At 51.5% G+C, this 21,051-nt stretch overlaps 8 protein-coding genes across 8 annotated transcripts; 5 read left to right on the top strand and 3 right to left on the bottom strand.

Moving 5' to 3' along the window:
* The first annotated feature begins 151 nt into the window (after positions 1-151).
* On the top strand, positions 152-2,905 carry BJX68DRAFT_200902 (putative protein kinase (Lkh1)). The gene is made up of 6 exons (XM_071037558.1): positions 152-1,174; positions 1,230-1,308; positions 1,358-1,705; positions 1,772-2,234; positions 2,282-2,369; positions 2,424-2,905. The coding sequence occupies exons 1-6, from the start codon at positions 338-340 to the stop codon at positions 2,619-2,621; spliced, it is 2,013 nt and encodes a 670-aa protein (XP_070893371.1). The 5' UTR covers positions 152-337; the 3' UTR covers positions 2,622-2,905.
* On the bottom strand, positions 2,906-4,105 carry BJX68DRAFT_200903 (GNAT family N-acetyltransferase). Its single transcript, XM_071037559.1, has one exon. The coding sequence runs from the start codon at positions 3,841-3,843 to the stop codon at positions 3,190-3,192; it is 654 nt and encodes a 217-aa protein (XP_070893370.1). The 5' UTR covers positions 3,844-4,105; the 3' UTR covers positions 2,906-3,189.
* A 379-nt stretch (positions 4,106-4,484) lies between these two features.
* Positions 4,485-6,802, bottom strand: BJX68DRAFT_272257 (PHD finger domain protein; the record flags this gene model as incomplete). The annotated part of the gene is made up of 2 exons (XM_071047161.1): positions 4,485-4,671; positions 4,725-6,802. The coding sequence occupies 2 exons, from the start codon at positions 6,800-6,802 to the stop codon at positions 4,485-4,487; spliced, it is 2,265 nt and encodes a 754-aa protein (XP_070893369.1).
* Positions 6,803-9,627: 2,825 nt separating this feature from the next.
* On the top strand, positions 9,628-10,610 carry BJX68DRAFT_258959 (DUF2293 domain-containing protein; the record flags this gene model as incomplete). The annotated part of the gene is made up of 3 exons (XM_071043623.1): positions 9,628-9,903; positions 9,985-10,107; positions 10,161-10,610. The coding sequence occupies 3 exons, from the start codon at positions 9,628-9,630 to the stop codon at positions 10,608-10,610; spliced, it is 849 nt and encodes a 282-aa protein (XP_070893368.1).
* Positions 10,611-11,071: 461 nt separating this feature from the next.
* On the top strand, positions 11,072-13,466 carry BJX68DRAFT_200884 (pseudouridine synthase PUS7). The gene is made up of 2 exons (XM_071037557.1): positions 11,072-11,308; positions 11,361-13,466. Exons 1-2 carry the CDS (start codon positions 11,100-11,102, stop codon positions 13,381-13,383), a joined length of 2,232 nt encoding a protein of 743 aa, XP_070893367.1. The 5' UTR covers positions 11,072-11,099; the 3' UTR covers positions 13,384-13,466.
* Positions 13,467-13,548: 82 nt separating this feature from the next.
* BJX68DRAFT_272255 (uncharacterized protein) lies at positions 13,549-14,439 on the bottom strand (the record flags this gene model as incomplete). Its single annotated transcript, XM_071047160.1, has 1 exon — positions 13,549-14,439. One exon carries the CDS (start codon positions 14,437-14,439, stop codon positions 13,549-13,551), a length of 891 nt encoding a protein of 296 aa, XP_070893366.1.
* A 2,313-nt stretch (positions 14,440-16,752) lies between these two features.
* On the top strand, positions 16,753-18,235 carry BJX68DRAFT_248105 (uncharacterized protein). The gene is made up of 2 exons (XM_071041865.1): positions 16,753-16,896; positions 16,954-18,235. The coding sequence occupies exons 1-2, from the start codon at positions 16,795-16,797 to the stop codon at positions 18,064-18,066; spliced, it is 1,215 nt and encodes a 404-aa protein (XP_070893365.1). The 5' UTR covers positions 16,753-16,794; the 3' UTR covers positions 18,067-18,235.
* A 663-nt stretch (positions 18,236-18,898) lies between these two features.
* Positions 18,899-20,931, top strand: BJX68DRAFT_200850 (elongation of very long chain fatty acids protein). The gene is made up of 2 exons (XM_071037556.1): positions 18,899-19,868; positions 19,921-20,931. The coding sequence occupies exons 1-2, from the start codon at positions 19,080-19,082 to the stop codon at positions 20,734-20,736; spliced, it is 1,605 nt and encodes a 534-aa protein (XP_070893364.1). The 5' UTR covers positions 18,899-19,079; the 3' UTR covers positions 20,737-20,931.
* The last annotated feature ends 120 nt before the right edge of the window (positions 20,932-21,051 follow it).

Raw genomic sequence — 21,051 nt, 5'->3', positions numbered from 1 at the left:
CCCCGACCGACCGCCTCGCCATCGAGTGAATCCCCACGCCTCTCTCATCTTTCTTCCTTCTTTCTCGTCACGTCTGCTCTGTCTACTTTAGCCTGCTGCGTCCTAGCAGTACCCTCGTCCCCTCTGCTTTCCTGTCAGAGTCTTCCCACCCTGTGATCCGAGCATCATCGCGAGAAAACCCCGGCTCTCCAGTCTGGCGTGTCGAGGGGCCCCCGTGTTCGTTGAGGGCAACGGTTGACCACCAGTGACGCTGAACGACTCTCCTCGCTCTTCCACACCCTCCTCCTCCTTCCGACGATCCGCCGCTCGCACGAACGGTTGGTTTCCTTCAATCATCATGTCTACGCCCTCCACTGCCACCGCGACACATCCTTCGCATCACCAGCAGCATTACGGATTCCCTCATCATCAGCCATACCTCCCGAATCCATCAGCGTATCCGACCACGTCCTCTACCACCGCTCCGCACCTCAACCCGCCGGTCTACCCTTATACCGTCCCCTCATCGACCGCTCCTCTACCTTTTACCCATTCTCCACAAATATCCGCCGCCGCTTCAACGCCTACAAGCACCACAACTATGCCGCAGCCGCCTCCGAAACCCGCTAGCACGGGAATCTCGACTCAAACAGGGAGACGGAAAAAGCCGGACTGGGGCGAGTTCTATAAAAATGGGATACCCCAAGAAGTAATCGTCATTGATGATACTCCTCCTCCGACTGACCATTCTGCTGCCGTCTCACATGCTTTCGCGACAAATTCCTCCGCTGCAGCTCCTAATGGCAGTATGCCACAGCCTGCGGGTAAGAGACGGCGCACCGGCATTGAAACAGCCTACGATCTAGGGTACTACGATCGCCCGTCCTTTTCTATAAATCCACAACAATATGGCGAAGAATCATCTGCCGGATCTCTTTCGACAGACCGGACGGCCTCACTACATACCACTGCCCCCACTTCTCTCTCACAGGGAAGTTCCGGTGCCAGCAACGGTGCCTATTATGAAGAGGCCAACGTTGGCCAGAAGCGAAAACGAGTGACGACCAGAAAGTCCGTCCGAGATGAGCAGAAGAAGCGGGAGCAGGAGACAGCAACTGATGCCTTTCTGAGCTACATTCCTCCCCCCAATCCCCCTGTCAAGGCCAAGGATGTGCCTGTTCCTGTCATTCGTTCTGTAAGTGTTGACGTGCCTTTATTATATCTTTGCGTTCTTGTACTAATTTGCACAGTACGCAAATCGGGGCGAAAAGTTTGATGACGATGATGGTCACTACATCGTCACTCCTAATACCCCCTTAACAGATCGATGTGAGTGGCTGTTCGCATCATTCGTTCTTGTATATACTGACTATTTCAGACACTATCTCGAGGCTTCTCGGGCAAGGAACATTCGGCAAGGTCGTTGAAGCCTATGACAAACAACGCAAAACTCGCTGCGCCGTCAAAATCATCCGCTCGATTCAAAAGTACCGTGATGCCTCTCGGATTGAGCTTCGAGTGCTCTCTACCCTGGCCCACAATGACAAGCACAACCGAAACAAATGCATCCATCTCAGGGACTGCTTCGATTTTCGAAATCATATATGCATTGTCACGGATCTGTTAGGCCAAAGCGTCTTTGATTTTCTCAAAGGCAACGGGTTTGTCCCGTTTCCCAGCTCCCAGATTCAGAACTTTGCCCGACAACTCTTCACTAGCGTGGCCTGTAAGTTCAATATATCAAGGCTAACCATAAATCGGGGTAACACGTCGAGCTAACTCTTATTTGTAGTCCTCCATGACCTTAACCTCATTCACACTGACTTGAAACCCGAAAACATCCTCCTTGTCAAAAGCCAATACCAAACATTCACCTACAACCGCACAATCCCGTCCTCATCTGCTGTTATTTCTCGGAATGCACGTCAAAGACGTGTTTTGCTTGACAGCGAGATTCGCCTCATTGACTTTGGGTCGGCAACATTTGATGATGAATATCATTCGTCTGTTGTCTCCACACGGCATTACAGAGCGCCGGAGATCATCCTAAATCTTGGTTGGAGCTTCCCATGCGACATCTGGAGTATTGGCTGTATACTGGTCGAGTTCTTTACCGGAGATGCCCTCTTCCAGACTCACGACAACCTCGAACACCTTGCAATGATGGAGGCCGTCATCGGAGAGAAGATCGATCCCAAGTTGGTCCGTCAAGTCATGTCAGGTGGGAGGAACGGGAACCAGAACCAAGCCGCCAAGTAAGTGTCTTGAGCCGCAACATCGATTATCACTGCTGACTTTCCAGATACTTCCTCCGCAATAAACTCGAGTATCCTAACGAGGAAACCACCCGTGCCTCGCGAAAATATGTCAAGGCTATGAAGAAGCTAACGGTATGCGCGGCCCACACTGATTACAACCAACGGTTAATTCTAACTATCCCTCAGGAATTCATGCCGACAAATACCAAGTTTTACCGATTATTCCTCGATCTCTTGCAGCGCATCTTTGTCTATGATCCGAAGCAGCGTATCACCGCTAAAGATGCGTTGAAGCACCCGTGGTTCAAGGAGAGTCTCACGGATGATGGGACAGAAGCTTTGCGAATCGGACAACAGTTGCAGCGCAACGGTCAACAACGCTAAGCGCTCTACTTTCACCCCTCACTTCTTTGCCGGCGTTGATCGACTTGTCAAAAGGCGTTGTTATGAGACTTTGACTTTATTGCTATTTTGCATTGGATACATTCGCCGGTACTCACGGATACCGGCACAGTTTATTGTGTATGGGTACAGCTTACATTTACGATGGCATTTTTTGGATAATCGTACGGACGTGGGACACAATACTGCTTATCTCTGACCGAATGTACGGGCTACTGGATAGTCTCGGGCTCTGGATTTGGGGTTGCCGCAGTTCGAGCCCGAGACCAAACAAACACTCATTCAGGTCTAGAGGGTCTAGTCCTTATCTTTACTGGACGGGGAGGACTATAGGGTTACTATTCGGTTATATGGCATCGGGTTGATCTGGATTTATGGGATCGTGGGCATGTTTACTGCGCTTTCGTGATATCTATCTTCTACTTCAGCAGTGATGCGATCCAGGCTTATTTTTTTTGTTTGTTCTCTGCATACCTGTCATGGCTGACTGTTGTAAGCAGTATCATGTATATATATATACCCTTGTTCTTCGCATTCACAAACTATACATTTACTCATTGTTTATACAAAACTCAACAACTTCCTCTCCATGATCATCCACTCCCTCCGCAACAAACCGAAAACCACATTTCTCCATGACCCTCAAGCTCGCCGGATTCGTCTTTGCAACAATCGAATAGACCCCCTCTAGTTCTTCTCCTCCAGAATAAAGATCAAACCACCATCGCACCATCCCTTTAACAGCCTCACTCGCGTACCCTTTCCCCCAAACCCCGGGAACAAACATATACCCAATCTCAAACCGCTCGACGCCCGTAACCTCGGATTTCGCCTTTCTGAAACCAGCCTGCGCAACAATCCTATCTTCCGCTGCCCCAGACTCGACATGGGAGACCTCCCTCACTGCAAAGACCACATCTTTCCGAGGATCCAATTTCGAGTCCACCGACTCTGACCGAGTAGTATCAGCTTCAGCTTCAGCTGTAACTTCCGCTAGAAACCCGTCAAGCCACTTCTGGGTTTCTGCGACGGAGGCGTCGGGGCGGCCCTGGCGACTCCATTTCATGCATTCCGGTGCGCTGCGGAGCTCGTGTAGAGCTGTCGCGTCGGTTTGAGCGAGGGGTGTAAATGTCAGCCGGGTTGTTTGGAAGGCTGGTGTGGCATATTGTCGTTTTGATGGGGTTGTTGGGGTTGTGGATGTCATGTTGACTCGGGAGTTTATCCTTTCGTGGAAGAATTTTGTGAGGACCAGTCTTGTTTGCAGTTTGGTCAATTGAATAGATATATACTCTTGGCTGGAAAATTGGAGGCTTCATGGTCGTATTTATGGTCCAGAGATTTGCTAAGCGTGAGTCACCTCGAGAGACATCTTGATCCACAACAAATGACTCGACCGGCTGAACATTTTCTTAATCATGAAGAATTTATCTAGGCTTCTGCAAAACGAAGCCATTGGAGGACTTATAAAGACTTTATCTTGCGAACTCCATATATGAAGCTCGGTACTCTTCTGATTTATTCATTCTGTCAGACATAGATACAACTATCCAGCCTTGGCTGACTATTACTAGAACAGTTAGTAGGAAATACTGTGGACAACACAGCGTGGTGAAATACATGGCCACCACTATGACTGCAAACATTGTATGATGCCTCAAAAGAAATGGGGTATGGGTATGTCTAACATGTTGCACATGAAACAAAGGAGACCCAGCAGGGTAATGAAAGACGAGTACTCTGTCCATAGAGTCGCTCATTAGATAGATGGATGCAAAGAATAAGCGTTCAGTATGACGAGTGCCGACGCGAGTCGAAGCAGAACTCTATCGTAAAGGTACACGTATATTATCGAAATCGATAGGATTTATGCGCCAGCGGCGAGGTGGGCGCGTGGCCGACGCCGCTGACAGGTACACGGATTCTATTCTTCCGAGTAGGGGTTTGTGCGCAAAAGACACAGACGTAGACGGATGGGAGATTGGACCGTTCCAGGCCGACGCATTTGGTATGTAACCAGTGGCTGCAGGATTCGCTGCAACTCTTGTCAGTATGAGAAAAAATGGTTGAACAAGAAAAGACACTTACCATTGGATCATTAGATGGCCGCCGTTATCCATAGAATTGCAGATGCATCTGGTGCCATTGCTCGGATTGCTGTATCTGTCAGTGCTGGGTGTCGCCAGATCTGGGTCTGTGACTGTCGTGGGGGACGTATTCGGCTCCCGAGAGTCACCGTCGAGCTCTGCACCGAAACGAGGGGGCGACGATTGTAGCTGTGCCAGAGTCTGCAGCGAGCGATTGGATCGTGACCCAAAGCTTGCAACGGTCTGAGATCGGGGTATTCGCCCCTTGTCCCGCAAAACCTTACGAAGCGCATGCTGGGCATCTCCCGTGTCCTCCTCTGTTGTATCGGCAATACTGCCAGGAATGGAAGCGGCGCTGCTGTATGACAGATCCGAGTGGAGGATCGCAGACTGTCTCTTTGGTGTTCTCTTCCAATCATCTAGGGTAGCTTTCAACTGCGGCCTCCTGGATGGGCCGCGAGGAGCGGTAGCCCAGGGAGAGACACGGCCTGACTGTGAGGAGGTGTAAGAGCCCATCGAAGGAGGCCGAGAGCCAGAGTCGCTGCGGGCAATCGTAGGTCTACCGGCTTCCGAAAAGGCAAAGGAAGGGTTGCGGCTGCTAGCGGTTGGGTAGTCAGGGAATTCCGCGGAATCGTACTCGCTCTCCGTTCCGGAACCATCCAAGTCCATGCCGTTGATAGGGTCCGTCAAACTGGTTGACGCTTCAAGAACCGGCTGCATTTCGGTCTTTGCTCGACCATCTTTGCCAATCTTGAGAACCACCGATTGAGACCGTCTTGGAAATCCACTGGCCACCGAGTTTGACCTAGGTAGCGGAGCACGGAGGGACTTAATCGGGGATGAGCGGCCTTTTGACGGGCTTTTCCGAATACCGCTGGCAGAAGACAACGTTCCACCGGATCCAGGACGAGGTGCTGTCACAGCACTATGAGTGAGACTACGAGTCAATGTAGGTCTTGACTGTCGAGGAGTGTACTCATCATCTTCCTCTTCATACTCGGAAAGATGAGAGTTGAATCCTTGCGCACGCCGCAATTCTTCTCGCTTGAACTCTTCGGTCTGGTGATGGTATGGTTGGCGTTGTTGCTTTGAGAAGAGCCGTTTCTCTGGTGTAGGCTGAGGGCCCCCAAATCGACGGGCAGGGGAGCTTAAGAAGAGTGCGGGGTCGTCCGCTTTGGGAATGGCAAGTCGGGGCGAGGTGGAAAAGGGAGCGGGAAAGAGAGCAGCGTCGGTTGCAGCGCCAGAGGCAAGGCCATAGATGGTGCTATTGAACTCTGGAAGGTCCAGACTTCCTTCAATTTGCGGTAATTGGGGGATATGGAGAGATTCTTGGGGTGGATTCGTTGTAGTATTGGCATGGAAGACATCTGTCTTTGTAGAGTCAACAAACAGCCCGTGCTCATTTCCAGACACACCAAAATCCCGCGTGTGTTGGTCCAGGCTATGATCCCAGAACAGCCTCTGCTGCGGGAAGAAAGGTGATGCTGACGGATCTATAGTTCCAAGCTGAAACGGGTCCGGAGAAGACTGAAGGCCTCCGAATAAGCGAGGGGATGCTCCCATGACCCGACTTGGGGTCTCCAAATGCCCTCCTACTGCATTAGATGAAGACTGCCGACGGCCTGATTTGCTTAAATCCCCAAACTCTGTGACCTTGGTTCTCGAAGCGCTACTCGGCGGAGGGGTCTGCATAGAGGCAGCAGACTTGGTCGACTCGACAGTTCGAGAGCCATCCTCACCCGATCCCTGGAGCTTCGACGAGCGACGTTTCCTGACAGTCTCAATCTGAGGGTCCAATGGCTTTCCATTTTGTGAATCAGAGGCTGCAGAATCCGGGGCCGGCTTTTGATCTGGCAGGCGAGGGGTATTTAAACCGAATCTCTGAGGAGTCCGGAGGAACTCAGGGCTGGAGGCATATGGATCGGAGGTGTCCCATGTGACACGGGGGTCGAAAAAACTTGATTCGAGTTTCGGAGTCTGAAAAGCGGCGTCACCGAAGAAGGTTGTAGGAGGAGTCCTCGTCGGGGTCTGAGGTTCACCGTTTGGATAGCTGAAGCTAAAGAGAACAGAGGGCTCCATTAGCATCATCCTAGCCGACTATACTTTCAAGAAATCTTGGAGAATAGAGGGACAGAAAAAAAAAAGCTGCAGGAGCAGATAAAGGTGGGTTGGTCGAGGTAACTCCTCCGGGAATTGCAGTCCGATAGGTATGAGCTTGACAAACATACCTGTGGATAGGCTGATCCCAACTCATGTCAGCAACGGTGTAAATCCTCGCAACATTCAAGTCCAGCTGCCAGGCAACCCTCTGGTAGGCCGCAAGAGTCGTCTAGATGTCCCGGAGCCACCAAGAATGCTAGAGGGGCGATTCGGTAGGAGAGACGACTAGGCCGATGAATCTACGCCTCCACAGGGTCATTGAGGATAAGCGACTGAACGGCGAGGACGAGCTTGAAGGGCCAGATTGGTTAACAAGGAATTGAGGAAGAATTCAGTTCATTGTAGACCGATGATGAGCGAAGACGATAATGGTAGGGAAGGGCTAAGGAGGGGGCGGAAGATCGAGGGATCGGTCGAGGCTGGCGGAGGAGGAAGGTTCCTGGACAAAGGGAGCGAGGAGTGGACTGGAATGCTTCTGGTGCCGCCCTGGTAGATCTTCTCACGGCGGAGAACGAAGAGGAAGAGCGTCGGAGAAAAAGAGAAGAATTGCAAGAGAGAAGGAGAAGAAGCTGAAGTTGCGTGGAGAATTTTGTTTTCGTTTTCCTCTGTTTGTAAAATTTGGTAATAATTTGACGTTTTTTTCTGGCTTTGCATCCGCAGATCCACTACTGGAGCGAGACTTTTCAAGGTTGAGAAAAGAAGAATCAAGAAAGACACTTGTGAAGTACAACTTGACTTAGACCAGGATATATCAAGGTCTTCAGGCCGAGAGACTGTGCCCTGCCTAGAGCTGCCTGGTGGAGTACTAGTATGGTGCCTAATCTCAAGATGAACGACGAGATACTGTACATCGTACAAAATGTCCTTTCCTCCTTTCCGGAGAAGACAGCTAACTATGAGCTGAGGAGTACCCCGGTCACAGCAAGTGCACACTGACACATGAGTGATGAGCCAGACTCATCCACGTCCACCAAAGGCGAGGAGCGGGATAGGTCAAGCAAGAATAATAATGCCGACGCATATAGCCCCTTGAGGCATGTTTGAGTCCAATTATTGGTTCCCAGAACAAGGAACAGCGGTGGTTTTCCGTGGATCGACTCTCCATCACCAACAACTGCTGCTGACGCCGTCCCTGGGCCACACTGCCTGCAGCCGTCGAAAGGGGTATCTTGCACCTTTATCAACGAATATACTACTATCCGTCTCTCATGACAACTCCTGTTTACTACCCGCTCTGTCATGAAAGACATCGTCATCCCTAGATCGAGACTCCTTGCAACGACGACCCACGTCGATCCGGACTGCTTCAGGAAACTCTGTTCCCAGGCCGCTCTCGTCCGACCGACCCTCAATCACGATCCCACCTCAGGCTATGTTCTATCGAGTTAGTCTCTGAATTTGGATCCTCTTTCAGCTCCAGCCTCAGCCTCAAGCACCTCTTGGGTTTTGGGGTAATTTTAATGACCCAGCTTCCGTCCAGACAATGACGACATTGGCCCCGTTACCTGCTGGATGCTTCAATTGCTGGGGTCGTGACAGAAAACGGATGCAGGTGCCGCATTATTGCATTTCTCCAGACTATCTAGCAGATATCTCCAGATTTCTGGACAACGAATTCAACGATCCATCGATCGGCTTCCAGAGTGCTCTCCGATCTGACCAAGTCAGACAGGGCGGCCTCCGCTAGTGGTTCGTCTCCATCGGCCATCCTTCAATTCAAGGCGGCGCACACTCTCCATTTCCACTTGCAGTTTAGACGATGTACTTTTCATATTACTTGGCCTGGACTTCCAGCAATCACCGACCCTCGTTTCCCCTGAGATTGCAAGCACGCAAAGCTCGGTCGTCAGCATGAGTCCACAGTCACATTAAATTTCTCCTCCGGGAACCCCGCCACCAAGAGCGGAGTAGCAAAGATGCTTGCAAATTGCGACAGCACTTCGAGATTTGGCTCAGGGCTCTGTTATGGAGGAGTTTTTAGGGTCTCAGAACCGCTTTATTTTCATACAAGCCCCTCAGGAGCAGTAGCTGCGGAGCATCCCCGTCGACTGCTTGATCTAATGCACATGTAGTGTGTGCAAGTCGACCCCTGTCAATGTTAAGCCAGCCACAGCCCGAAGGCAGGCCTCGGCGTGTAACTGTTCGGAAGTGTTTGCTACGAAGCCCTTTGTTGGGCTCCAAAAATCCAGACTTCAGAATCAAATTCCCAACAGCCTCTCCTGAGCAAATCCAGTCTTTGTCTTGACTCTTTCTTATCACCCGAATCTGGCCTGGATCTCGAGGACAGAAGTCAATGGCTGTGCCACAGTTGCTGAGCGAGCCACACGGCCACTCCGGCTCTACCCCTCCAGAGCCTCCACAGTTCAAACTTCAAGACCCATACATACTCCGAGCATTCAAAGAACAAAACACCAACAGGCCACATCGTCCTCGCTCGCGGGGTGAAAGAAGAATAGTTTTCGACGCAAAAATAGCAAGAAGCCGACAAAGCACCCTCGTTCTTTCAGGATGGTCGTGGTTTCCTCTGCTGCTGTCCTTCCATTGCGCTGATTTGCTACTTGCTGCCTTCGACCAGTGAACCTAACAAAGCGCTGTTTATTTGTACCCGATGTATGCACAGCACTCATTGTCCAGAATTATTACTCACTTAAATAAAAGCTATTCTTCTTCTGCCTCCCATGTCTGCATTTGATCTACACAGTCTTTCCCTAGCTCTTCGGATAACACACCCCGACATATTCAACATGGCACCCACCCCACCGAGACCGGCTCGGAAAAAAGCCCGACGAGTCCATCCTCGCTCAAGGAGACACCGTATTGACAAGCGCTCTTCCCCGAGGTCGCCACGGACAGTTCTAGCCCACAAGAAGACAAGGATACGGGCCAAAGGGAAGGACCTTGCAAACCCGAGTAGCGCGAGAGCCTTCATGAATCACAAAGCCAGCAAGAACAAAGTCAGTCCGCGCATCGTGAAATACAACATTGCCTCGCAGTGGCCGTCTTCAGAGCCCTTTGAGAAGGTGCGGGTTCAGCCATCAATCCCTTGCTTCGTTCCCCTCGCATGATCCAAGAATGTCTCTTAGTAACCAAAAAATCAACAGAACTGTCTTCAGCGAGAACCGTTGCCGGACAACTATGTGTTTGTACCCAGCGGAAACATTTATGTTACCAGAAACTGTCGAAGTAAGACAAAAGAGTCTCACCGGCTGGTCTACAAGGTTTATGTGAGTATAATCCTTACCTTGATCGGGAAGCATGCGATTGACTCTTTCCATAGGACAATACAGGGAAGAAGGTTATTGGAATCCGTATCCCTTCAGATGTTCATACTGCAGTCTTGCAGGCCGCCGAAGAAACGGCTGAGTCCCGCGCTATTGCTGTCAAGGCCCGCGATGAAAAGGAGCTGACTCGGGCACGACAAATCCTCTGCATCCGCTTCCCATTGATGCCCGTTGAGGACTTGGAGACTGTCCTCGACCATGCCTTTCTCAAGGGCTCTGGCCGCGTCGGGCGGATATCAACAACCTCGGACGAGCACAAGGCTATTCTCGCCGTGGAAGCGCACATTCGACACATGCATACACCATACGAGGGCTTACTTCGTGCAGGCACGAGACGAGAAGATGCTCGGAAAGCGGTATGGGACACGGTGCAGTCTATTCGAGCAGCATGGGAAGGGAGAACCACAAAGCCAGCCAAACTTTCTCTGCGGTCGAAGGATTCATAACAAATTTTATTTGTTAACGATATTCACCGCTCCGTGATGAGAGTACTTGGAGAGCCCTGCACAGCCTGACGAGAGGTCTTTGGTTGCCTTGAGCTCCTCAACGATATGAGATACTGAACTGTACTTTTACATGAATAGACTACTAGGCATAGATTAACGTCAACTACGAGCTACGGCTGATGATGCACCATTATCTTCAACATTCTCAATGGTAAATTAGTACGTTTATTATCATTTCAACAGTGCTGGATCTGGGAAGTACTATATTTTTGAAATTACTTTGTGTTCCTGTAACTCTTTCAATCCAAATCATTGCTAGTTTGCCTGCAGTCTTTAATTCCTCCGATCTTCATTGTTCCCCCGTTGTAGATATACTTCCCAAAATAGACTTAGGGCTAACCCCACTAGGTCTCGGAGTTTTTCCTGAAGCTCCGCGGACGAGCTTCAACTTCTCCAGAGTCGACAACCACAACTCTGATACTTGTCGTCATGGATATCTCCGATCTCATTGAACCGCCGCAAAAGCGTCTAAAAACCGAAAATGTCGCTGACACGGCCGATGTCGCACTTCCCGCGACTATCGCAGCAGTCGCTCCACAACCTGCAGCGGACGACCAGTTGTCGCGAGAGATTGAAGTTGGAATCACCGAGTTTGTCAGCGCAGAAAATGAGGGCTTTGTGGGAATTCTGAAGAAACGGTAATACTATACCGGAGAGGTTCTAATGATGTCGCTGAGTGCCGTTTCCCAGATACACTGATTTCCTTGTCAACGAGATCCTACCGTCCGGGAAAGTTTTGCATTTGCAAAGCACCGCCGTTCCGAGGGAAGATGGAGATAACTCTGCGCCTGTGGAGAAGAAACCGGAGGAGAAATCAGAGGAGAAACAAAACGAGCCAGAAACTCCAGTGGAGGAATCGCCGGCCCCTGTGGAGCTTCAACTCTCCGATGAGGACAAGTCACTGCTCGAGTCTTTCTTCGGCGCGCCAAACGTTGAAAAGATCTTGTCGCTGCACAAAAGGGCAATGTTGAATCCCAAGTCCAAGCCCAGCGACTTGGGCAGATTACCCACTGTTGTCGTCAATGATCGTGACCACCGGATTCAGATCCACCAGGCGATCCGACGGATTTTCAGCTCGCAACTCGAGTCCTCGACAGACAGTGAAGGGACGATGGTCATCTCGGCTTCCTCGAACCGGAACAAGCGCGGTAACCAGAATGCTGGACGTGGCGGCTCAAAGGAAGGCGGCCGAACGCGCGTCAACTGGGATGAGCTGGGAGGACCGTATCTGCATTTCACCATCTACAAGGAGAACAAGGACACTATGGAGGTCATCTCATTCATCGCCCGTCAGCTCAAGATGAACCCGAAGAGCTTGCAGTTCGCCGGCACAAAAGACAGGCGTGGAGTGACGGTGCAACGAGCGTGCGCACTCCGCGTGCACGCTGATCGCCTGGCGAAGCTCAACCGGACCCTTCGCAACGCTGTAGTTGGAGATTTCGAGTACCGGCGCCATGGCCTCGAGCTCGGAGACCTCAACGGTAACGAGTTTGTTGTTACGTTGCGCGATTGTGAGATTCCAGGCATTGACATCCAGAACCGTGAAGCCGCCGTAGCAAAGGCTACGGAGCTCGCAAGCTTATCACTCAAAAACCTCTACCAACGAGGCTACTTCAACTACTACGGTCTCCAGCGCTTTGGGAGTTTCACAACCCGCACCGACATGGTCGGTGTCAAGATCCTCCAAGACGACTACAAGGGCGCCTGTGATGCCATCCTCGACTACAGCCCTCATGTCCTCGCCGCCGCGCAAGCCGGCGAAGCCTCAACAGTAAACATCAGCTCCGAAGACAAGGCACGCGCGCAGGCGATTCACATCTTCCAAACAACCGGCCAAGTCAGCGCCGCGCTAGACAAAATGCCTCGCAAGTTCTCCGCAGAGTCCAATATCATCCGCCACCTCGGCCGTTCCAGAAACGACCACCTCGGTGCCCTGCAGACCATTCCGCGTAACCTCCGACTCATGTACGTCCACGCTTACCAATCACTCGTTTGGAATCTGGCTGTCGGCGAGCGCTGGCGCTTATACGGCGATCGCGCTGTAGAGGGTGACCTCGTCCTCGTTCACGAGCACCGCGACAAGGACGGCTCTGCCCCCTCAACCACGACAACAGAAGCAGGCGCAGCAGGCGCCGGCACAGGCGCAGTAACCGTCGACGCAGACGGCGAGGTCATCATTGCCCCACAGGAGGGGGACAGCGCCTACGCCGCCGAAGACACCTTTATGCGCGCGCGAGCCCTGACCGCCGACGAAGCCACCAGCGGCAAATACACCATTTTCGACATCGTTCTGCCCCTCCCCGGCTTCGACGTCATCTACCCCGCCAATCAAATGACAGACTTTTACAAGACGTTCATGGGTAGTGCGCGCGGCGGCGGTCTCGACCCTTTCAATATGCGTCGCAAGTGGAAAGACGCGAGTCTGAGCGGGAGCTACCGGAAGATTCTGAGCCGGATGGGCGCGGATTATTCGGTCGATGTCAAACTGTACTCCCGCGATGATGAGCAGTTTGTGCAGACGGATTTGGAGGCATTATCTGCCAAGCCAAAGAACACCGATGTGAAAGAGGAGGGTGAAGCTGCTGCAGCGGACAAAATCGCTGTTGTGCTCAAGTTCCAACTCGGTTCGAGCCAGTATGCTACCATGGCACTGAGAGAGTTGATGAAGGGGAGGGTAAAGGCTTATCAACCTGATTTTGGAGGCGGTCGGTAAGACCCTGTATATACAATCTGATACAATCTTATAGTAAGTTATAAGAGCTATATCCGACACCACATACGCTCTCTTCCATTTTCAAACTAAATGGAGTATCCAAGATATGACAAACATTAAACATCATAAAAGCACCATCATCAACTTATATAAACTAACGAAGAATTAGCCCCCTCGATTTGTAGTACTCGGTCGTGGCTCATCCTCGAAACTCGACACAGACGACACATCGTCGTCCCTCGGACCCCTAGCTCTCATCATCGCCTCCCGATCACTCATCCCAGACACAATAGACAGATTATCGTCATTGTCGCGCGGGTGATCAAATGGCGAACGAGGTCGTCCACCGCGTTCTTCCGACGTTCTCCATTCCAGATCCCGAGCCGCACCTGCGGCGATGATGTTGGTTTCGGCAGTTGCAGGTTCGACTGGCTCGACGTATGGACCTTCTGGTACTGGACGACGAGTGATTGGTGCTGCAGCGGGAACAGGAACTGGTTGGATCTGAGGCTGTTGCTGTGGGAGGAAGACGGAAGAGGAATTGTCCATTTGCCGTGTTGTGATGACGGGTTGGGACTCAAGGTTGCGTTGTCGACGTCGGCGACGGAGCAGGAAGAAGAGGATGGCAGCGATGATGGCGGCGCCGACGATGGCAACGGGGACGGCAATGGCAATCTTAGTACTGTTGCTCATTCCACCACCGCCTCCATCGTCGTTATCATTGTCGCTTTGAGTGTGATTGGCAGAGACTGAGGTGGCGGCTGTTGTCGTAGTTTGCGAGGTTAAGGTGGTTGGTGTGGTGAAGTCGGTTCCCTCCGTTGATGTTGCAGTCGCAGCCGGTACTGTTGCTAATGTCTCATCCGAGCCGTCCCAAAAGGTATCTGTAGAGAGCTCGTTTGCCGTTGATGCCCCGCCATCTGGGTTATTTTCATCGCCCCCAATGGCGGTAGGAACATTCTCTGATGAAGTCGTTGTTGCGGTGTTACCATAATCGTCTGATCCTCCAACAACTTGGTCGAGAAAGTCCACAAGGTCAGTAAAGTCTCCGGATGTCATGTTTCCAGGTCGAGGGTGGTCCGAGGTATATTCAGCTCGCAGTTGCCAGAGAGCGGCTCTTTTCCCCCCAAATTCCTCTCAGGTGTGCTGACGTCCGCTCTTTCATGCGAGAGCGGTAGGGTCCAATAATAGTATTTGTACCAGGTAGGCTGATCCCTTCTCGTATTCGGGCGATTCAACAGCCACTTATGCTAAGCGGTCCGAAAACGCTGGAGTGGAAAATGCGTCGCACAAGAAGGAAAAGGTCAAGGAAGAGAGGAAGAAGAGAAAAGAGAAGAAGAGCGCCAGCCTCATGAGAAAGGAAAAAGACGAAGCATCGCTGACATGGCGCAGCGGCTCCAACGAGGATAGCCTTAGTATAAAGCGATGCTAATTCCTACGGAGGTGGGCACGGCTGAAAAAAAAAAAACACGAAAGCGCCATCATCAGCTCAAAGAGGGGCTGCACCACCAAACCTGCGGCAGTAAGACGTTTCTTTCTCCTCTTTTTCTTTCTTGCTTTGGCGGATGACTCGATTTTTTCTTCTTCCTTGTCTCTCCATCCCGGTCGTAGTGTCAGTAGGCGCCGGCATGCGAGTTTGAAACAAGTGGTGTTGCCATCGCCAAAAAAATCCGCTTTGTTTCAACAACGCCAGCGGGGCAGTGCTAAACGCTAATTGACCCGCAGCGCGTACGTATGTAGTTCTCAAGGTTGTCTCGTCCATTTGTGAAGGGATCTAGTATGCATTTGGATGGTCGGCTTTGGCTCGAACAGGCTCACACAGCCTTGCTTGTTGCGTGGCAGTTCGGATCATCGCTGTTGGGGGCGAAACTGAAAGTCACATCGTTGGGATAATCAACAATAGAAACACGTCGCTTTGCTGCTGACTCGAGAGTAGTCTTTGCACAAGAAGAATACTCGAATAATGCTGTTTCATCGGTAGCTATCCAATTGATGGTTCAGCGGGCTGGAACAAAGAGCCTCATTGAGTTTGTCCTTGGCGTGGGCTGTGGAGGCCTCAGGCCGGCCGCGCATGGGGCTGTCAGTCCCATTCAAGAATAGTGTCCCCACCAAGTGGGTTGAGCGCCTACTCCGTACTATGTACGAGTATGGCAACGTAAGACTCAGTCCGGCTCAAGGAAAGTTTGTAGTCTATCTGCTCGGTGTTGCAGAATCAGTGGGTAGCAATATTCGGCAGGAGATAGCATTGACTAACAGACATAAAATCAAAGATTGTTTGATTGGAAGCTTTGCCTCGCTTCGCATTCATCTTGCTTTCAGCTTCGCCTCTACATAACAAGGCGAGATAAGATGGCGTACACACGGACGTTGAGGTCAACCTACTGTACTCTCTCTGCCCACAGATCTTTCGCTCAACCACCTCCGAATCAATCAGACAGACTTCGAGGCCGCGTCCCTGATGTACCTAGTTTGATAGTGCCCTCACCACACCACACCTCGGTGATTAGGGCCTAAAGCGCAGAAGATCACCACAACAAAGACTGGCTCATTATAGTCCGATCCTGGCTCAAAAGATATCGACCTATTTCCCGGGTGATGGCCATGCGACAGGGATAAACGTTCCCGGTCTTTTATAATCTTGACAGTGCGATCTCAAAGAGAAGACCGCAGTGCTAAGGGAAGTCAGTGTAATAATGTAGTCAGAATTTGTGTTCTTTCTTTGCAGTTGAAAAGTTGACCTGTCATTCTCCCTCAAATTGAAAAGTCCTATCCACACGGTTTGTCAAGAGCGTGATTGTTATGAATTTCCGCTGCCTGTTAGCTCTTCTAGCATCGGATTGTCGATCGCGTTGGAGCTTCTGAGCTTGAGCAGGAGTAATCTCAGCTCAAATCTTGACAGCAACCAGAACGACTTGCAGCTGGCGCTTGCTTATCTAGTCATGGGGTCCAATGGCATGTAGATGTAGGGTTACCACTCCTGAAAACGGCTGCTTCATCTGTTGTGCCTTTCTTTTTTCATGCAATCAACCTTCCTACGGAGTATAGGCTTCAGGTTCGGGGAAGAGACAATCACCATCGAGTGCGGAGTGAGAATGCGCAATTTGTCGACCAAATGGATATACTCTCGAGTCCTCTCGTTGGGTATTGTAGTTACATAGTTTGGCGCCCAAGGAGGCCACGTCTCGTCTTCCACCGTCCACGTACTTCAAAGACAATTCAAAAGGTGGTTGGAAGTTTAGTCCACGGGTTTGCCAAAAGATTGATACTAAAAAAAAATTCCACGTGATTATAGCACGCTAATCCTATTCCGGGTAGTCCGCTCTTGCGGGGAAATGATGACATTCGTCAGCTTCTTACGACTCTCTGGCTTGCTGTTGATCGACAACTTGCGAAGAATCTCACCATATATGCGCTATGAGTGGGTTTAAAGGGATTATGAAAGATGGATGGCATCCGAAAGGCCGGGATGGCAAGAAAGAGGGCTGGCGGAATGATTTCAAAGGTGTCAATCAGGTGGTGAGTCGTCTCACTTGTCGCACACGACTCTCCCACTGACCACCTTTTCGCAACCAGGCAGGATGGATGGGAAAGGGAAAGGAAAAAGACGACGACAGAGAGAATCACGTTTCCAGGCCGCTTGCTTCACTTAAAGATCCATCATCATTCGGTCCCCCACCAAAACACATCAAATACCACGGCGCAGGGGCACTCCCCAACGAGACCACCCCGGATCGCAGCGGATGGGGCGCGCCGTTGAGCCAGGAGAAAATCAACCAGCAGAACAGACAGAGGCAGGAGGAAGAAGAAGAGGAAAAGAGGAAAGCAGAGGAAGCGGCCAAACGGCCTCCAGTACCTTATCGTGCAAATCGAACAGGTATCGATACCAGCAACCTCCCGCCGCCTCCTGTGCGACGAGTAGCTACGGGATCATCAGAATCAGTCCCAGCGAGCCCTAGGCCGAAACCAAACGTTCCACCCCGCGTTCCCCCCCGAACAAACACCTCCACGCCAACAGCATCCTATTCCCCTTCTCCTCCGCCGGCGTACACTCCCAGTCCGCCAGCAGAGCAGCCACGGGCAGCAGCAGATGGATATCTGAACCAAGCCGCTGCTTCGCGACTTTCTCAGGCTGGCGTATCGGTACCCGCACTGGGGATCGGCAACAAGCCCTCGAATCCGGCCTCGCCATCAACAACAGGCTATATCGGCCAGGCACCCGTCAACGAACTCCAGAGCCGCTTCTCGCAGTTGAGAACCAACTCCTCACCCAACACTCCTCCCGCCCCGTCGCCGCATCTCCGGCAGGGCGAGCAACCACCTGCTTCTTCTACTGCAAACGTCTCAAATGCAAGGTCGGCCTATAACGACTTTCGCTCCAAACACAACGATCAAATTGAGGCTGGGAAGCAGAAACTCAGTGGACTCAACCAGAAGTATGGAATCACAAATCGCATCAATAGCGCCTTGGAAAGCAAATCAGAAAATGCGGAACAGGCACCTCCGGTTCCTCCGCATCCAAACCTAAGCCGTTCAACGACAACATCCAGCACTGACACCGAGTCGTTGGCGCGAAGAAAGGCGCCTCCACCCCCACCACCTCAGAAGAAGGCCGAGTTACGGTCGACGCCGGTCAGCGCAGGATCACCAGCGCCGCCTCCACTTCCCCTCGGCACTAAACCCCGCTGAGAAGTTCTAGACTCATTGGAAGTTCATGTTCGTCTCTATAAATTTATGGTTGATTTTGCGCCGTACTTCGGAGTTGGAGCGTGTATCTATGTTGGATTCTACGTACATATTGGAACTTATATATAGCCTGACAGACGCGTTGATTATCAGCGAATGATCAAGTTGGAAGAGTCACTTTACGTTGGTTATTAGAGCCTCAGTTACCCATTACATATATACACACTCATATATGAAGAAGGGGTGGCACGTGAAAGGTAGGGCTACTAGCTGGAACGGAGCTTCATAGCTTCCCCGGATTTGGTAACGGACACAAAAATACAACAGTGAAACCTCATACTGAGCACAATCAGGGCCTGAGAATGAGTTCGTGGATTACGATGTATGCAGGCTTGACGCAGCGACGCCTCCCACGCAAGAATCGCGCGGAGATCATTCACACGGCGCACCCCGTTGGTCGGCTTCAAAGCGGCAGCTTCTCGCGTGAGAGGTCATAGATACGTCAGAGAAAGTCAATATGAAGAAAAGCAACCCGTTGAGGGGTGGAATGATACTCGGATGTTTTCGTAAATGCCCAGTTGGAAAGTGTTCTTCGAGGGCGAACGGAAGTGAGGATTCACAAGATTCACAAGACTCACAAGCTGGGTTGCGCATTGACACTGCATTGTTGGGACCGAGGTCTCAGTGTTGCATCCTGATTCTGTCCCAACAAAATGCAATCGAGGCTCCACCACAAAATCAATCGCAGCGAGTGACAGTGATCAGAATTATTTCATCGACAAGTCTCCAAGCTCTGGTTGCTGTCTTAAATATTGGCAATCCTGTCTCCAATTGCTTTTTAGGAGAAGGTTGCACTGAGGAAGTTGCTTTGGGCCCCTGGGCTTTTTTTCATCTACTTGTATCTGTTTTCCTTCCGCGCAGGACAATCCCTGGAACGTTTTTATCTCCTTCGCTTCTCCTCCGGGAGGGTGTTTTTTTTTCTTTCTTATCTCAGCCAAATCCTCTCAATTTGTGCCATGTACGATCTCGCTCTGGATACAGGGTCGGGCCCGGCCGTTGTACGCCTCGGCCTACCCCCCGCATCCTTGTTGAAATTTCCTCCGGACGAGCTCCCGTTGACAGTTCCTGCGCCCCAGCTCGACGAGCCGACATGGTACCAGCCGTTCAACATCCCCACCAATCTCTATAACAAGGTTCTCGATGTGCGCGTTCCGATCACCATTGCCAGCGTCTACGCTGTCACCGTCGTCGTTCTCAACCGCGTGAACAAGAGTCGCGGTTACAGGCCCTACGCGTTCGCCCACAGCAGAGCATTCAAGCTCTTCGTCATCCTACACAATGTTTTCTTGGCCATCTACTCCATGTGGACTTTTGCGGGTATGGTCCGCGCATTTCGCAACACCTGGCCGGCTTGGGAAGACAATGGCCTCGTGGGCGTCGTGGATGCGCTGTGCAAGTGCAACGGTCCACGAGGGTACGGGAATGCAGCTATCTATGATTCGACAGTGAACCGATGGTCCATTCAGAACCCAGAATATCGACTGGCTGAGGGTGGCGTCCCAGATCCTTCGGATGTCGGTCGTCTGTGGAACGAAGGTCTGGCCTTCCTCGGCTGGATTTTCTACCTGTCCAAGTTCTACGAAGTGCTCGACACCGCGATCATCCTGGCCAAGGGCAAGAAGAGCTCGACTCTGCAGACTTACCACCACGCGGGTGCTATGATGTGCATGTGGGCTGGTATTCGCTATGTCGCGCCTCCGATCTGGATCTTTACTCTGGTGAACTCTGGTATTCATGCGCTCATGGTATGTCAACAATTGGATTTCCGCTTGAGTACCTTCTTACTGACAATGCTAGTACACATACTATACATTGACCGCTCTCCATGTGCACGTTCCTACTATCGTCAAACGGTCACTGACTAGCATGCAAATCACCCAATTCATCATCGGATCGTCAATGGCAGCCTCTTACTTGTTCGTCAACTATACTCTTCCTCCTGTCCGCTCCATCCCTACGACCCCGGCTACAGCAACTGCCACCGCGGCAACGGGACTTTCCTGGCTTAAGCAAGTCGCGTTCCGCGCAGCAGGTGCGGAAGGCATCGCCGAGAACGTTGGCCATGTCGGAGAGACCCTTCTAGGTGCTCCCCGAGAGGTAGTACGGCCGGGTCCTATGGTTACTTGCATCGACACTTCCGGCCAGGGATTTGCCATCTGGCTCAACGTTGCATATCTTTTGCCTCTGACTTATCTCTTCGCGCGCTTCTTCGTTCGCTCCTACTTGTACCGCAAGGAGCCATCCCAGGCCACACACATCCACGCAGCTGAGAAAGCAGGTCTCGATGCGCTCAAGGGAGTCAGCCGTGAGATTCAAAAGGCCGCCGAAATGAGCGGAGAAACCAGCGAGACAACCGAGGATGAGGCTGCGGGAAAGAAGGCCAAGCGAAACCGTGAGTCCATGCAGACAACCGCCGAAAACTCGCCCATTCGAACCCGTTCAAGCGCCGCCAAAAAGTCGCGCGCTGTTGAAGGCGAGTCCGACAAGGGCTTCGCCACCGTTCCCGCTGGAAAGGGCGCCAAAATGACCACGAAGGAGGAAACGCCATCGCTCAGCAATACGGCCGAGGTCAAGACGTCCAATCCCTACGGCGTTCTGGGCAGTACTGACTAAACATTGACTATTCGGAACGATTAAATTTGCAAACACCACGAATAGACTGATTCACTTATGAATGTTCTGGAATGTTACGAGTTTCAAGACTGGCATGCCTTCCATTCACTATTCTTATCCCTGGGGACTTCAAGTACCCGCTTTTTTTTATCGTCTCTCCGCGTTCAGGCCTCCTGAGAGCTCGAGTCACTATGGAGTTCGATGAGAAAAACACACAAGACCAGAGCCGGCCCGGCCCGTCATGTCAGCGATATGCAGAACGTCGCTACGTGACTGATCCCTCTATTTTCCTCCCCGAGCCATTTTAGCTCTGTA

Source organism: Aspergillus pseudodeflectus (assembly GCF_044049435.1).
Source record: "Aspergillus pseudodeflectus strain CBS 756.74 chromosome Unknown BJX68scaffold_77, whole genome shotgun sequence".
NCBI classification, from domain to species: Eukaryota; Fungi; Ascomycota; class Eurotiomycetes; order Eurotiales; family Aspergillaceae; genus Aspergillus; species Aspergillus pseudodeflectus.
Note: the sequence above shows the minus strand (reverse complement) of the source record. Positions and strands in the feature narration are given on the sequence as shown.

Excerpts from the sequence above, each read along its gene's own strand:
- BJX68DRAFT_200884 (XM_071037557.1), top strand. The coding sequence starts at position 11,100 with ATGGATATCTCCGATCTCATTGAACCGCCGCAAAAGCGTCTAAAAACC. Across the intron at positions 11,309-11,360 it reads GTGGGAATTCTGAAGAAACG|ATACACTGATTTCCTTGTCA; the intron begins GTAATACTATAC and ends GCCGTTTCCCAG.
- BJX68DRAFT_200903 (XM_071037559.1), bottom strand. The coding sequence starts at position 3,843 with ATGACATCCACAACCCCAACAACCCCATCAAAACGACAATATGCCACA.
- BJX68DRAFT_200850 (XM_071037556.1), top strand. The coding sequence starts at position 19,080 with ATGTACGATCTCGCTCTGGATACAGGGTCGGGCCCGGCCGTTGTACGC. Across the intron at positions 19,869-19,920 it reads CTGGTATTCATGCGCTCATG|TACACATACTATACATTGAC; the intron begins GTATGTCAACAA and ends TGACAATGCTAG.
- BJX68DRAFT_248105 (XM_071041865.1), top strand. The coding sequence starts at position 16,795 with ATGAGTGGGTTTAAAGGGATTATGAAAGATGGATGGCATCCGAAAGGC. Across the intron at positions 16,897-16,953 it reads TCAAAGGTGTCAATCAGGTG|GCAGGATGGATGGGAAAGGG; the intron begins GTGAGTCGTCTC and ends TTTCGCAACCAG.
- BJX68DRAFT_200902 (XM_071037558.1), top strand. The coding sequence starts at position 338 with ATGTCTACGCCCTCCACTGCCACCGCGACACATCCTTCGCATCACCAG. Across the intron at positions 1,175-1,229 it reads CTGTTCCTGTCATTCGTTCT|TACGCAAATCGGGGCGAAAA; the intron begins GTAAGTGTTGAC and ends TAATTTGCACAG. Across the intron at positions 1,309-1,357 it reads TACCCCCTTAACAGATCGAT|ACACTATCTCGAGGCTTCTC; the intron begins GTGAGTGGCTGT and ends TGACTATTTCAG.